Source organism: Gastrolobium bilobum, unplaced genomic scaffold (genome assembly GCF_033153095.1).
Source record: "Gastrolobium bilobum isolate Gb01-03AN ecotype WA unplaced genomic scaffold, APGP_CSIRO_Gbil_v1 utg10532, whole genome shotgun sequence".
NCBI classification, from domain to species: domain Eukaryota; kingdom Viridiplantae; phylum Streptophyta; class Magnoliopsida; order Fabales; family Fabaceae; genus Gastrolobium; species Gastrolobium bilobum.
The window spans coordinates 129,145-146,805 of record NW_026897440.1 but is presented as its reverse complement, the minus strand read 5'-3'; the positions used below and the strand labels follow the sequence as shown (position 1 = coordinate 146,805).

General features: G+C 35.0%; 1 protein-coding gene across 1 annotated transcript; it reads right to left on the bottom strand.

Moving 5' to 3' along the window:
- Positions 1–5,555: 5,555 nt before the first annotated feature.
- On the bottom strand, positions 5,556–7,076 carry LOC133306971 (F-box/kelch-repeat protein At3g61590). The gene has a single exon (XM_061507388.1). The coding sequence runs from the start codon at positions 6,921–6,923 to the stop codon at positions 5,709–5,711; it is 1,215 nt and encodes a 404-aa protein (XP_061363372.1). The 5' UTR covers positions 6,924–7,076; the 3' UTR covers positions 5,556–5,708.
- Positions 7,077–17,661: the final 10,585 nt, after the last annotated feature.

Here is a 17,661-nt window from a genome sequence, read left to right as displayed (position 1 = left end):
GGCCTGTGGGTTGATCCTAGACTGCAATCATTTCCTTTTGATGATTGTGTGCACTTGGAACTGTAGAGGAGCAGGGAAAAATGGATTATCTTCTCTTATTAAGGATTTAGTCTTTCAAAATAAAATTCAAGTTCTAGCTTTACTAGAAACTAGAATTAGTGGTAAGAGAGCTGACAGTATTGTTAGGAAGTTGGGCTTTGATAGCTCTTTCAGAAGGGAAGCTGAGGGATTCTCCGGAGGCATCTGGCTTCTATGGAATAAAAACACCACTACTATTAGCATTTTGGAGGAAAATCACCAATTTGTTCATTCCAAGCTGACTTGGCTAGGTGCTGGCAAGGAAGAGTACTTTACTTTTGTCTATCGGAGTCCCCGGAGGATTGAAAGAAGAACTTTATGGGACAATCTTAGGAGACTTAATTCGGTAGGTGTAGACAAATGGGCTGTTATGGGAGATTTTAATGTCTTGCTCGAAGAAGGGGAAAAACAGGGAGGTTCAGGTTTTTGTGCAGGGAATGCTGATGAATTCTCCTCTTGCCTCAGTGACTGCAGCCTCTTTGATGTAAGTTTCTCTGGTCCTAAATTTACGTGGAAAAGGGGAGGCCTCCAAGAAAGAATTGACAGGTTGGTAGTGAATGAAGCTTGGCATTTGGAGTTCCCTAATAAATCCATTATGCACCTCTTGTTTAATGGATCAGATCACAGGCCCATTCTTATTCGAGATGATTCTTCTGCTGATATAGCTAGGGGCCAGAAACCATTTCGGTTCCTTGCTGCTTGGTTGACAGATGAAAGGTTTGGAGGAGTTGTGAAGGATTATTGGCAAAATAATTCTGCTTGTGTCCCTGCAAAAACCAAATTTCAGCAGGAAGCATCTTTGTGGCACCAGAATTGTTTTAAGAGAGATCAGAGAAAGAAGTATCACCTACAACGAAGGCTGAAAGGGATCGAGGAGCAACTCTGTAGGGGTCCAAGTGAAACTCTTGACAGGCTGCATAGGGAAATTTGGCAGGATTTGAACTCTATTTTTATCCAAGAAGAGCTGACCTGGTTCCAACGTTCAAGATGCAATTGGTTGGCTTTTGGGGATAGGAACTCACGTTTCTTTCATTCGGCCACGGTTGCCCGAACCAGGAGAAATAAGGTGACAGCTTTGAAAAATGATGTAGGGACTTAGGTGGAGGATCCGGAGGAACTAAAGGCTCTAGCCATCAGTTACTTTAAGAACCTGTATTCTGAAGAGGCCCAAAATCTGCCACACCTGTGTATTGGGGGTATGTTCCCGGTTCTGGATGATTTTTCTTGGAGGAACTTTGATGTTGCCCCCACTTTCTCTGAAATTAAAAACATTGTGTTTGGCATGCATCCTTTCAAAGCCCCAGGGGTGGATGGCTTACATGCTGTCTTCCTTCAGTCCCAATGGGAAACAGTGAGCAATTCAGTGGTTCAGTTCATAAAGGATATTTTCAGAGAACCTACGAAAGTTGCGGGAATTAACCAAACGTTAATTTGCTTGATACCCAAATCTGAGAGCCCAGAAGCTATAAGTCAGTTCCGGCCTATTAGTTTATGCAACGTCATTTATAAGGTGGTTACAAAGATTATTGCTTCGCGGCTGAAGCATCTCATGAGGGAGCTAATTATGCCAAATCAGTGTAGCTTTATTTAAGGCCGTCATGCTTCGGATAATATAGTGATTAGTCAGGAGATCTTTCACTCCATGAGGGTCAAAAAAGGACAGAAGGGCTGGATGGCAATTAAGGTTGACCTGGAAAAAGCGTATGACAGAGTTGGTTGGGAATTCCTCAAGGAAACACTCCAAGTAGCTGGCCTACCTACTTCCATGGTGGATCTTATCATGGCTTGCGTTACATCATCGTCCATGAACCTGCTGTGGAATGGAGCCCAAACAGAGGATTTCATACCATCTAGAGGCATCAGACAAGGAGATCCTCTCTCCCCATACCTCTTTGTATTGTGTATAGAGAGACTTGGGCAACTCATCAATGCTGCTGTGAATCAGAAGCAATGGAGACCGATTAAAATGGGAAAGAAAGGGCCACCTATCTCACATCTATTTTTTGCAGATGACCTCCTTTTATTTACAGAAGCTTCTGCAAATCAAGCTAGTCTGGTCTCGAATATTTTGAGCCATTTTTGTAAGGCTTCTGGGCAAAAAATCAGCAACAGCAAGACGAGGTGTTTCTTCTCTAGAAATGTGAATCATGTTAAGAGAGAAGAGTTGTGTCAAACCTTGCAGTTCACCCCTACTGCTGACTTGGGAAAATATCTAGGGATTCCGATCCTTCATAAGAGAGTCAATAAGAGTACTTTTAGGTACATCATTGATAAGACCAACAGGAAACTGAGTGCGTGGAAGGCTAAATCACTTTCTTTGGCAGGCAGGATTGTCCTCACTAAGTCCGTTCTGGCTGCACTACCCACCTATTCCATGCAAACATCCCTGCTTCCTCTTGGTACGTGTGATGAGGTGGAAAAAAAATGAGGGGTTTCGTGTGGGGTTCTAATCAAGAAACCAGGAAGGCTCATGCGGTTCCTTGGAGTACTGTTTGTAAGACAAAAGAGGAGGGTGGACTTGGGATCAGAAGTCTTAGATTAACCAACAAAGCATGCCTCATGAAAATTGGGCATGGAATTCTCACGCATAGAAATGAGCTTTGGTCACAGGTTCTGAGAAATAAGTACAAAGTGGAAGATAGCCATATGCCTATGATCAAAAAGAGGAGCACCTGCTCTAATCTTTGGCTGGGTCTGACTCGGGTTTGGCCCCAAGTTTGCGAAGGGTCAAGAATTTTGTTAGGCAATGGTGCTGATAGTCTGTTTTGGAGGGATAAATGGTTGAGTATTGGACCATTACAAGACCACACTACTCAAACTATACCCTTAGAATCCCAGGATGTAGTGGTTGCTCAAATGGTAGATCAGAGTGGCGAATGGAAGTGGCAAGAATTCAGGAATTTCATAACCACAGAAGCTCTAAATTGCATGGCAGGCATATGTCCACCTCAACCGGGTGATGGTGTGGACAAGGTGATATGGGAAGCCTCTCCTGATGGAAAATTCTCGATTAAAATGGCCTTTGGTAATCTGGGTGTAGATGAGAACCCCCAGGCACACCCACAATGGAATTCAGTTTGGCAATGGGATGGACCACCTAGAATCAGGACTTTCCTTTGGTTATTGCTTGGGGAAATTTTGCTCACGAACCAAAAAAGATACCAGAGACATATGACTGATGTAAGTACTTGCCCCAAGTGCAGATCTCACCCGGAAAGTTGCATTCATGTGATGCGGGATTGTCTATGGTCTCAGGCTCTATGGAGGAAATTTATTAGCAGTGGAAACTGGGATACTTTCAACAGCTTGCCTCTTCGCTCTTGGCTGGTATCTAACATTACCCTCAAACTTAGCTTATTGGGAGGTTTAGAGGGTAGCACTTTATTTGGAATTATTTGTTGGTTTATTTGGAGGGATAGAAATAGTTTTGTTTTTGAACATACAAACAATAGTATAGATGACATTGCTAGATCAATTCGTACTTTTTTATCGAATTTTCTAGATGCAAAAAAGTTGTATACAGTTTCTGGTTTACAGCATGGTCATCGTGTGGAGACTCTTGTTCACTGGTCTCCTCCGCCAGTGGGTTGGATCAAACTGAACACTGATGGGTCTGCTATGGAGGGGAATCGAAAGAGTGGGTGTGGAGGAATTCTAAGGGATGAGGCTGGTCATTGGCTATTGGGTTTTGCTAGGAACCTGGGGGCTGGGAGTTCTGTTCAAGCGGAATTATGGGGTATACGATTGGGGATGCAGATTGCCTGGGATAATGGCTACAGAAGGGTGATTATTGAGAGTGATTCCCGAGTATCCCTGGATATGATTAGCAATGGGTGTGGGTCAAGCCATCCTCATGCAGGTCTAGTCAAGAAGATAAGCAAGATGAAGGAGTTGGAGTGGCAGATTCACTTTGAGCACACTTTCAGAGAGGGCAACAGTGTTGCGGACTGGCTTGCTGGGTATTCCCACTCGTTGAATTGGGAAACTGTTCTGTTAGAGAACCCTCCCCAAGGTTGTTTGGGGTTTTTGGGGAATGATTTTAGGGGTGTTGCTTGGCCCCGTGTAATTAGAGCTCTTTAGTTTGTTCTTTCAGCTTTTATACAAAAAAAAAAAAAGGTAATATAAGGGTGTTTGGTAGAAGGTTAAAATTTAAAATCCAAGAAAACTTAGGTTGGGAATCCAAGATACTCATGTTTGGTACGAGGGAGTGTAAAAATTAATTGAAAATAGCGTTATTCTTAGTAATCGTACCAGTTGAATTATCAACGAATCAGGGATGAAAATGTTGCAAATTGCAAGTCTTGCACAAACAAACGTCTGACTCAACCTCAATGGATGGGAGATCCAATATAAACCATCCTCCTTCACTCAGCAGGGTTTTAGATTTTTCTATTTTACAAAAGTTGGGAATATAAAAGTGTTTTCCAATTCAAGAGAGTAAAATAAACTTAATTAAGCATTTCAAAATTGTAATGGGATGGGGACGCATTTGTTGTGCTATTAACCAACTGTATTGATAACAGTTAACACCCATACAAGTTACTTTCATATCCAGTCGGCAACTCAATCCAAAATGAGAAGCCGTTTGAAAATTCATCCCTTGCCTTGTTGGCTAGTGATAGGCATTTTCAAAAGGATATCTGTTTCTTTGTCACATCTCCTCCACAATGAAAACCCACCTTTGCTAATGCAACCGTGGACCTCACCACTCCACTCCACCATCCCCTCACACCTTTTTCAAATTGCTAAAAAAAAATAAAAAATGGTGATGTACGGACGACACACACACCTACCACCATACTCTAGAATGTGATCTTAGCATAGCATGCCCCCATTGGCTCACCAATAAGTCAATACTTGACATGTGTTAAGGATGCTAGAAAAGGTTCCATAAAGTCCATTCAAAATCATTAGAGAGCCTCAACAGTTAACTAACATAAGTCTGTATAAGAATTCTTCCCTTCCTTTTTAAGCGTCCACAAGATGATAAGACTATAACGGCATAATAAAGACTATTAACCCTGAACAATCTCGCCTACCTAATCAAACAATAGCTATGCCCTTACTAAATACTAGTTTTGAAAAGTGAAAATGTGAAGGCAACCCAAATATTACACAGCTCTAAATGACACTGGTAAGCAGAAGGAAATTAGTCTATTCACAACCAGGAATCTAAACTCTAAAGCCATCTTACCTCTACAATAACGAGTCACGTAAAGCAAATAAATGTAAACGCAAAACGGCCAATAAATTTCTGGGGAAGCAAAGAAACACACAGCTCCATGAAATGTTCTGCTTTGATAAACAAGAGCCACCTTCCAGTAATAGAGCAGACAAGAACATGCATTATCCATTTCTTTGATAACACAATAAAAAATAGATAAGGTAGTGATTTTTATTAGAGCAAATGCATAAATAGAGAGAATGAGAAGAGGTAAAAAAATATAGCTGTAGTATTTTTAAAATAATATCTCAGTATCCATGAATAAGCAGTTTTATCAGCGAGTACATTTGTATGAACTGTCAAAACACTGAAATCATATTAAATTTTAAGGTAAAGAACAATAGAAGAAAAATGGGCAGAAATCTTAGAGACAAGTCTCAATAGCAGCTATTGATAGTATGGAGAACTATGGAGCAATTTCAAGCCTGGGCTCAAAGCAAAAACCAGTAAAAAGCTGCAGCGGGAACCTTTTTGTCACAGGGCACTTCTGTGACCATTTCCATTGCTTGTGGTTCATGTCATATATGAGAAGCGCTGGAGCTCCATAACTTTGAATATATATCAGATCATCTGCACCACTGCTAGCAAAAACATCATCAAACTCTCCAAAACCTTGGAAGAATTTGTGGGGCATTCGTGCAACATCTTCCCACTTTCTATCATTTAGAACCCAGATACCAATTCCTTTTATTATGTCAGGTCGATCTGGTTTACCAATTCCCCCCACCATTACAAGCTTCTCCTTCAGATTCATCAGACGGCCACATGTTAAAGAACAAGGTACTGGAATAAAGCTCCTTGTTAAGCTACCTTGAGAAGAACTGTTGGACATATTATATGCAATCAGGGAATGACGATTTTCTGGTGCGCCGCCCCCAGTTGAGTAAACTAAAAAGTATAGCACCCCATTACATATCACACTCTCATCACCGCCTCTCCACCCAGTCAAAACCTCTGTTAAAGAGGTCACCCAGGTTACTTTTTCTGAAATGTATATATGAATTGAGATATCCCACTGGAAAAAGTCCCCAGGGACTTGCTTAGATTTTACAATTGCCACAGTATAAATGTGAGATTCCCTGTTCACTGAGATTGCTAATGCACTGTAATCAGAAAATTTTGAACCCGGAGGCTCCTCAAGCGTCCTGTAGCTTTTGGTAATAGGGTTGCAGATGCATAATTCACTTCTGCTGTCATTGTCCATGAAGCAAACCATGCCACATGATGAAGAAATGAACCAATTAGAAGTGCCAATGCATGGAAGTTCAATGCCATACCATTTCCGAAGGATGGGATCATAAGCATAACCAATTGGTTCATCAGAGCTGGTAAACATAAAGTACCAAGGTTTCTGTGGAAGAACATGTGAAAGGTTCCATAAAAACCTCTCTGAAGAAACAATTTCATGCCATCTTTTACACACACAACCAGCTCTAAAAATGCTTGCGATGGGAAGACAGGCTAGGATTCGTGCCAACAAGTCATCAGGCAAAATGACATCCACAGAAACAGCAGTTGCTTCCTTTTCAGCTTCCTCAATGGGTTCTGAAAATGAATCAAACTCCCCAGTATCCCTTTGTCTGTCATCATAGTGGCTGATCCATGATGTTTCTCCCGCCATAGGAGTTGGAAGGAAAGACCTAATTAGTATATTAAAAAACAACAGGAAAAAGAAAAACCACAGATGATTATTAAAGCATCCCAACACCAAATAAGATAAAAAGCCTAGAGGATTTATCAACTGAGGATATAATAGATCATGGAGATATGCTATCCTATGTTCAAGTTAAACAAGGTAAAGCATCTTACCAAAAAATTGAAAAAGGCATTTCAGATCATCCAACCAATAATACCATAGGAAGAGAACATAAGCAAAGATCAAATGCACAAAAAAGACAATAGAAAAACTTCCTTGTGCTAAATCAAAGGATCATGGAATAAAATACAAGGAGGGACAGCAGAAGACACATACAGAAAATTCATTCCATTTTAAGAAAAGAATTACAATATGAATTCTTTCTCAACCTAACAAGAGGACAAATTGAAGGGACGTGTAGCCACTATCTATCCTCCTTTTCTGTGTTTTATAAATCCCTATGGTAGAGAAAAGGTGTTCAGCACTTACTAAAGTAGAAAATCAGGTTTTTCCTACATGCTCCTACGAAAGACCTTAAGATGATTTGGTATCTTAAAATGACATGATATTTTACAACAGAAAATGCTAATAAAATGCAAAGCATCATAGCCAAATCCCACAGATGGGAAAATCCTTAGAATGATTTCATATTTGGAAACAAAAATTGCTAATAAATTGCACAACACAATAATCATTACTTGCAACCCACAAATGCTAGTTCCAGATTGTCAGGTAAAATAAAACACAATATTAGATAGAAAACAAAAAGGAAAAAAAAATACATAGGACAATATGAAAGAATTTAGAAAGCAGAAGATAATCTTCAGAAACTATGATAGCATATATGCTATTATATTCGGCTCACCCCAACAATAGATTACAGCCATTACACTGCAAGCACACTCCAAGCCTGCATGCTTACAGGTTAGCTCAGAAATTTGATGGCTAAGGAGTTATAAATGAACACAACGCAAGACACAAACGGGAAATATTATGAAATAGACGAATAAAACAAAACTTCAATGCAATGGGATCCTTCAAATAACCTCAGAAACAGAACAAGCATTGCAACTCGCTGATTCCTTACAAACATTTATCATAAAGAAAAAAACGATGCTAAAGCCAACATTTTTTAACACCAACTTTTTCAAGAAAGCCAGTTGATCCACACAAAAAATGTCTTTTCTGCACAAAGAAACAATATTTGAAACAAAACATAACCTTTCTCATCATGCCCTAAGAAGGGGTTGGCACGACTCAAATGATAAAAAATAAATACAAGGGGGAAGAGAAATCAAATGGTAAAATACCCATCAGCGGAAAACATCCAAATCCAACCCTCAATCAATCCTGAGAAAACTAATCAGAAGAAGTAATCCCAAGCTGATTTCGAGTTCTTAAAACAGAGATACAGATCAATGAAGACAGAAATACAGCAATCAACCTTTTCTTATAATTTAAAATAAAAAGAAAAAAAAAACCATTTTGAGAATGGAAAGATGAAACCCATGACATGGAGATACCTTGTTAGAAATACTCCAGCAATGTCAGCTAGCAAAAGGGCGTGAGGAGATTCAATGAGCCAAAGGGTCTATAGGGAAGCCAAAAAAAAATAAAAAATGAGGGGCGCAATTAGATTACTGAATAGCGATCCAGTTTCGGAGGCACCTCACAAGCATTTAACTTTAGGGAGAAAACGAAATGGACAACGTATAAATTTTCCTTCAAATGGAAGAACAGTGAAAAGGGTTGTTCAAGATTTGGTTGATAAACAAGGACAAGCAACCCAGCACATTGAACACAGCCCCTGAAGAGAGAGAGAGAGAGAGAGAGAGAGAGAGAAGCGCTTTATGTTTTGTGTTCCTTTTAGTTTCTCTTTTGACACAACAAAAACGACAGGCAGGTAAATGAAGTGAGAAGGCGGTTTTTCTATTGGAAATTTGTGGGGGAGAGAGGAGCGCGTGTTGGCGCGTGCACCTTTTTTGTTTCTTTTCTCATGTATTTAGAATGGTTGAAGGGTTGATGTGTCATTCATTTGATCAAGGCGACAATGATATCCCTTTAATTTATTTAGATTTCGGTCATCATCAAATTAAAATATTATATATAATGTGCTCCCCCTCTTTCTTACTTTTATTTCTTTATTATTTTCTTTCTTTAAATATTCAACTTCATTACCAAATTTGGTAAAATAAATATAAAAAAAAAATCTGAATTCTCCTATCCTTTACGGGAGAAAGCTTCCCCTTTTTGCAACTTATACAATTACAAACGTTTTGTACAATACACAAGAAGTTAAAGCTTTTTTATTGAGAGAGAAAGAAATATGGTTAGAATAAATATCGAAGTAAGGATGCTACGAATCAGATATTTTATCTCATATAATATAAAAAGTCTTTTTCCCTTCATATAATAGAAACAAAAGGCTCAGATATTCACGCAGGATTTTTTTAAAATCCAGTTTAAAGGAAACGAGTTGAGAGATACTTGGCGAGATTTTTGTAATACAATTCGATTTTGCCAACAGTGTTAAAAACTGGTCTCTTTTAACATTGTTGGTACTTTTTTTTTTTTTTTTGATAACATACATTGTTGGTACTTTCTTTTCTATTTCATAGTGCTTAGAATATAAATAAGTTTAAATATGATTTTAATTTTTATAATTTTAACCCTTTTGGATTTTGAAATTTATTTTTTATTTTTAATAATATTCAAATACTCATATTTTTATTATTCTTACTATTAAAGTATTTATCTCTATATTTTACGTTGATTTGAGTTTTGTCTTTATAAATTTTTTTATTAAGGCATTAACTTTTATTTATGTGTAAAATTAGTTTTTTCGTAATTTATATTTATTAAGATATTAATACTTGAGGGACTAAAAATAAAATGGGTATATTAAAAAAATTAAATGGATGAAAACTTTAAGAACCAAAATCTAATAAACGTTATGCTGTCCTTTTTAATGGATAATTTATTACCTCCATTATTATTGATTATATTGGCTATAATGAAAATTTGATTGGACTATTATAGTTACAATAATAAATTGATTGGTTCCATTAATCTTGATTAAAGTAATGGGTTTAAAGCTCTCCTGATTTATACCAATTTACAATAATAACAAATTGAGTAAATATCCTTTTGGGTCTCTAATAAAAATCACGGTCTCCACTTTAGTCCTTTACAAAAAAAAAATTAGTAAGTTGGTCCCTAACAAATTCAAAGTGAACCCATTTTAGTCTTTTTGAGGGACTAATATGAGTCTTTTTTGAAATTGTGAGGGACCACGATTTTAACTAAATGGGTCCACTTTGAATTTGTTAGGAACCAACTGACTAATTTTTTTTTTATAAGGGACTAAAGTAAGGACAGTACTTTTTGTTAGGTATAAAAATGATATTTACTCTAACAAATTATTCAAAAGGGACAAAAGCCAAGTAGCCAACAAGGGCAAAATGGTCATATTGATGTAATTGTGGGAAAAAAAATTATTTTAATACACTTTTGGAATTGCGATTAATTTATATGGGATTTGACTAAATTAGTCTCCAACGTGGAATATGAGACTCTCATGAAGCTCAATGAAATAAAACGTACAAAGGGCATGCGAGTCTTGTATAATATTAGTTTACAATAGAGAGAAGCAAAACATGCATGGGGAATGCAAGACTCGCGTGTTAGGGAATGCGCGCGTTTGAGGGGATCCTTGTCATCCCAAATTTATTTGTATCCCCTCATTTTACATAACTATTAATTTGGGTACTAAATAATAATTATTATAAATAACGTAAATATTGTTATTTTAAAATTAATAGTAAATTATTTTATTTAAACACTATTTATCACTTTAAATAATTCTCAATTGTGATTCTCGGATTCTTACAAATTTAAAAAGGTTACATCTATCATCATTAGTTACAATTAATATGATATTAATTTTTTTTGGATAAATAATTCAATTATTTTATATTATTTAATAAGAGTTTGAAATCCTTTCATAATTACTATAACATATGAGGAATAATCTTAATATCAAAACAATAATGAAGGATAATATCACCTAGCCTTAAATGTTATTAAATGTTTTGCATTTTTTTTGGCGGAAATGGAAAGGAAAAAATCAGTGATTTACGTATTAGTAATTTAAAAATGGTTAGAAAACCACAGATAGGCAAAAGAAAACTGAAAAGGAAAAACAATAATGAAATAATAGTTTCAAGACTTGTATGAAGAATAAATAATGGGGCCCATTTCCAAATAGTTCAAAGAAATTCATGTGCTTTACCTGGGCTATCGACTTCTTCCTATTTTGCCTCTGAACTATGCTTAAACTTTCTTTGAAAAAGGAGGTTTGTATGCCTTGTGAAGATATTTTTCTCTAAGAAAGGTTCGAACCAAAATTAATACTAAATGTCCTTTGAGGCACGTTTGGTATCGATTTTTTTAAAAACATGGTAGGGAACAAAGTATTCAGCGTTTGGTAGCTTAATTCTCAAAATTTTCCAGGTCAAATATATTTTCGGGAAAATATTTTTGTGTGATAAATTTCTTACGGGTCTGACAAATGAGAGATCCATAAAATAGGTGGAATTGTTGACTGTCTGGGAAGTCAAAATTAAAGCGCGAAAATGTGGACTAAATTGACCTTCAATTTGTATGATCTGTAGATAAATGTGAGGTTATTTTGGTAAAATAAACTCATACTTTCATTAATATTTCATAACCAACCAAACACAAACTCAGTAAAATTAACTTAATTTTTCCGAAAAAATATGAATCTACCATACAGCTTTTTAGTAACACTCAAATAAAATATATTTTCAACTATATTTCAGTAATAATTTTTTTCTAGATAATTTTTTTTTCTCATGTATCAAATGCCTCCTTAAGACTTAATAGTTTGTGTTCTTTTAAAGAAAAATTTTATTTTTTTATTAAAATATGTTTAAAATTTTGTAGATAACTAAATATTTTTAAATATATATATATATAATATTCATAAGTATAAAAGAATATTTAAAAAAAAATTAAAAAAATATCATAAAAATGTTTTAAAAATTATCCAAACACATCATATATAATTAAGTATAAATTTACTGATATATGTATGTTGGGATTTTCTTTTACAAAATTCGAGGTGACTGACGTTCATGATTCATCTCGAGATAATTGGATAAACTTTTTTCTCTTAAAAGTTATTTTTTTTTAAAAACTTGCTTCTCATTTTAATTAAAAATACTTTTTATTTCATCCAAATACAAAATAAGTTTAATTTTTTTTTTTAAAAAATCATTTTTTAAAAAAATGGATTAAATTATTATTTTCTTAATTTATCCAAACGCAATACATAGACGCGGAGCCACTTGATAGCAGGTTGATGCTTACTAATTTTTAAAAATAGTACAGATTTTCTTTTGACACTGTTTGGATTTTAAAAATAATACATTTATATTGTCTAAATTTTACCTGGCTGTGTCATTTGATACTGGCCGGTAACTAAGAAAGCAGGTTTTTGCAAAAATAATACACTTGATAGCAGGGTTTTTTTTTTTCTTGCTCCGCCGCCACCGTGGATTAACAAAGCTAACCAATAAGGCACAAACAGGTAACTAAGAAAGCAAATGGATGTCTATCAATTTTTTGCATAGGGTTGATTGGAAGGGGTTAGACACACGACACTCTTCACACAGACATAACACGAAAAAGTGTATATCTTTCGGTCGTCGACGACTTCAACTTTTTCCTTTTTCGTTTTATCTTCATTTTCATGTGTCACACGCAGTCATTCACAATCACATAAATTAGACACTATTAGGAGATAGTAATCCCTCGAAGTAATTCCCCTCATAAAATTAATACTCGCAATCACCTCATCGATTCAATGACAGAAATAGAAGGGTTACATGCAATGATGCAAATAGCCAAACACTGGACACTCAACAAGGCTTGCATGATATGATGTTAAAAATCTAAGTGTGAGCATTGGTCGAGACTTGCAATCATTGTCTCAGGATCTTGTATTATATGATGTGAAGTTCATTGTTGTAGTTTTTCTCTTAACTCATTGATAAAAAATTTCACGAGTACTTTTGGGCTCATTAAGTATTTGAATAAAGTGATTGGTACTCGAACTCATGCCTTACCTATGTTGTGAAGTATTCGTGGTGTGAAGAATCTTGGGATACACCACCCCAAAAGCTAGCTCAAAGGGTGGGAGTGCCCAAGGTCTTATAAAGACCACATTAGTTGCACATACAACCAATGTGGGACTACATATCTCAACACGCCCCCTCACACGAGAGCCCATTGGGCTTGAAGAGTGGACAATGCAACATGTCCAGCCTACCTGTGCTAAAAAACTCCACAAGAGAAAGTGGGGGACGGCGAGGCTCTGATACCAGGTGAAGAACCTTGGGATACACAACCCCAAAAGCTAGCTCAAAGGGTGGGAGTGTCCAAGGTCTTATAAACTCCACATTAGTTGCACATACAACCAATGTGGGACTACATATCTCAACACGCCCCCTCACACGAGAGCCCATTGGGCTTGAAGAGTGGACAATGCAACATGTCCAGCCTATCTCTGCTAAGAAACTCCACAAGAGAAAGTGGGGGACGGCGAGGCTCTGATACCATGTGAAGAACCTTGGGATACACCACCCCCAAAAGCTAGCTCAAAGGGTGGGAGTGTCCAAGGTCTTATAAATTCCACATTAGTTGCACATACAACCAATGTGGGACTACATATCTCAACACGTGGAGAATTAACTTTTGATTGTTAATCCGTTAATACTGGAAATGATTTTATTTTTTTGGTAAGTACTTGAAAGATTTCTACTACATATTAATATTGAAAGCCATACTTAAGGACATTGGAATTTTTTCAGAAAAGACCACAAAGAATTATTGCTTTTGGATTAAAATATGATATTAGATATATAATTTTTCTTTTAACTCTTTGATAAAAAAATTTGTTAATTTTTGACACCCCTTACTACTTTTTTTTTTTTGGTAAACAAACCCCTTGCTACTTAACCGATAAAAACTTTTTATGCTCTTAAAAAAAAGTAATGTTATTGCATAAACCTAAAAAAATTAAAAAAGCGCAACATTACATTTTTTTTTTCATATTATTTTTCTACAACATGGAATCGTACTCAGAATCTCCATTTGGAGTCACGCTGTTAGCCTGTTATACTTTATTTCTCTTTTAAGTCTCTTACAATCCATTGGGACTCTGTTACACCATTTTCCCTTTTCTCTCAATGTGAGGAATATACTTTGCGGACATATGAAGATTACCTAAAATTCCACTACCACAATAGGTAATATCCCTTTATTATTCTTCCATTTCCCCCTTTTCCCTTTATTCTGTTTATTTTCTCCTTGTCCCCATTCATTTTTCTTTCCCTTTTTAGTTTTAAAACCATAAAAAGAAGCCGTGGGCTTGAATTATCAATCTGACGGCTGGATGCAAATAGGCATTTATGGCCCTTCGGGCCTTTTTCACCTAATTACTATGTCATCTTTAATTTGATTCAAGTCTTCGCCTCTATCCTTCTTTCCCTGTCGCCAACTTATTACATTTTCTTCGTAAATGATCAAAAATTTCTGTAACGTTTTTTATGCTTTCAGCTTTAAGATTAAGTTATGTTCTAAACATATGCGTTTATTGCTTGATAGCTGCAAGCGACTCGTCACATGAGCATCTAAACTACAACTAGACTACTAACCTGAGTTTAATTAATCATTGAATTGCTTTTGCTACAGCTAAAAATCAGGACAAACAATGTCAACAAACAACCCCTCGATGCGCCATATAATGGTGGGAGCCATTTGAAAAAGTTTTACCAACATGTTTGTTTTTATTGCTAGTTATTACCCTTTTGATAATGGAAAATATTACTGTCATTTTACATCAGATAACTTCTCTCATGCTTTCTCACTTTGATTTTCGCACTCTATCCTCTTTTTTTCTTTTTCTTTTTTCTTTTAATTGTGGGATCCACTTATTTTCTCTCCACAACATGAGATAACTATCTTATATGAAAGGAGACTAATAAAGCCCTTTGATAATATGGTATAAGAAAAAAGTGTGTATCATTTTAAAGAATGTAAAGTTGTGTCATTTCAAGTGAGAGAAAGAGATCGATAAAGAGGATACAGAGTGAACAAAAAAATATAAAAGTATGGATTCTGCCTCTTTGTAAAAGTGAAATGATACAAATTGTTTTATTTAAAAGGACAAATACTTTTCTCATGGCAAAAAAATTAAAATATTAATATTTTAATAAATAATTACGAATACATAGCTGTTTCGAAACTATCTACGAATCTATTGCACTCATTCACGCCCAAATTAGGCATGACCATTGTTGTCAAAAACTAGTATAAAAACGTAAAAACGTACTAGAGTGGTGCGTGTTAAAACGCAAGTAAAATCTGTCCTTAATAGAAACTGGTAAAGATGCTGTGTAAAATCTGTAAAATCTTACGTTTTTACTTAAAACAATTTTTTAAAAAAAATATTTACAAAAAAAGAAATTTACAAAAAAAAAACCAATTTTTCATTTTTCCCAAATCATATGCACAATATCTTGATATCTTTTTATTTGTATATATGTCTTTCATAATTATGTCCTATAAAGCTGCAATTCTATTATAAGTTATGCATTTTGTGTTTTTTGATCATTGTGTGCCTTGAAAGAAGTAGAATGATATCCTGTTAAGCGATGATCCAAAATCTGCAAAGTGTATGAAGTAGTTAGAGCATGTTGGTTATCCATTACTTGTAAGTTATCACTGCTTATAATTTTGATACTTGGTTATAAAAAAAGATTCCTTTTTAGATAGATAAGTGGCTCAACACACATGTTCATTATGAGATATTTATATATATTTCTTTTTAGATAGATAAGTAGCTCAACACACATGTTCATTATGAGATATATATATATATATATATATATATATGAGGTAGGATCCTTTGACACGAGTGTCAAATTTGAATTTTGACACCTCATCGGAGAACCATTAAATAAAAAAAGATCAACGACTCTGATTTGTAAGCATGTGACACCATTGATCTTTTTTGATCTAATGACTCTTAGATGAGGTGTCAAAATTTAAATTTGACACTGGTGTCAAATGATCTCACATATATATATATATATATATATATATATATATATATATGGGTTCCCTTTTTGTCATTTGACATGACAAGAGCACTTTCCTACACACACAAATCAAGTGTGGGTCTCACGCTTAAAAAAAAAAAGTCAGACCAAAGTCAGGATACGACGCCGTATCCTTGTTGCAGGAATGAACAGTGTCATTCCTGCAACATGATTCTTATATTTCCCTATATATATATATATATATATATATATATATATATATATATATATATATAATTTTGTATCTTGACGTCAAGTAGTAGAAACTTTATGTTTCGTGTCGTTTCTACGTTTTACGTTTCTACCACCCCTTTCCATTTCTACATAGAAACTCGAGTTTGACAACATTGGGCGTGACTATTCACGCCCAAATTAGGCGTGACTCCCAAGGCATTCACACCTAATTTAGGCGTGAATCATTTGGTGTTGACACGTGGCAAAAAATGTCAACTTACGAACCGTAAAACTTCGAAAAGCCATAACTTTTGACTCAGATATCTGAATGAGGTAATTCTTTTTTTGATTCCACATAACTTTTCGAGATCGACGCAATGACATCTCATTTGATATATTTTATCTCTCACAAACACAATTCAAATTTGCAATAATTGTATTATATAGTGTATTATAAAAAAAAAATTAAAAAATTATTATTAATAAGAAAAACAAAATAAAGATTTAATTTGTGATTCAAACTCAAAAATTAATTTGAAAAATATGTGTTAATAAAGAAAATAGTTAAATAAATATTATAAACACTTGGTAGAATATTATATAAATTTGTATATATTTTAATAATTAATTACGAATAAGTTGCCGTTTTGAACCTAATTACGAATATATTGCACTCATTCACGCCCAATAATGGTACAATAACATTAAATTCAAAATTCAAAATTCAAATAACCTCCAATAAGTTGATTGCATTTTGTATTTAATAGGAGTTGATCGTGTTTTGTATTTAATAGGAGCTGACTGCGTTGTAATTTTAAGAGTTGGTTACAGATTGTCGCTAATTCAAATAAATTTGTTGAAGGTTATTTGAATTTTGAATTTAATGTTATAAGAGTTGATTGCGTTTTGTATTTAATAAGAGCTGATTGCATTTTGTATTTAATAGGAAATTTGGTGCCATCGTATTTATAGATGAGTTAATCCACTTTGGTGCTATCTTTATAATATCATTGTTACAAATTTGAATTGTGTTTGTGAGAGATAAAATATATCAGATGAGATGTCATTGCGTAGATCTCGAAAAGTTATGTGGAACCAAAAAAAGAATTACCTCATACGGATACCCGAGTCAAGAGTTATGGCCTTATAAAATTTTACGGTTAAACTATTAATTTTTTGTGTCACGTGTCAACACCAGACGAGTCACGCCTAATTTAGGCGTGAATGCCTTGGGAGTCACTCCTAATTTGAGCGTGAATAGTCACGCCTAATTTTAGCGTGAATGAGTGCAATAAATTCGTAGATAGTTTCGAAACAGCTATGAATTCGTAATTATTTATTAAAATAGTAATATTTTAATTTTT

What these genes read in the sequence shown, in the direction of transcription:
- LOC133306971 (XM_061507388.1), bottom strand. Translation starts at nt 6,923, where the DNA reads ATGGCGGGAGAAACATCATGGATCAGCCACTATGATGACAGACAAAGG.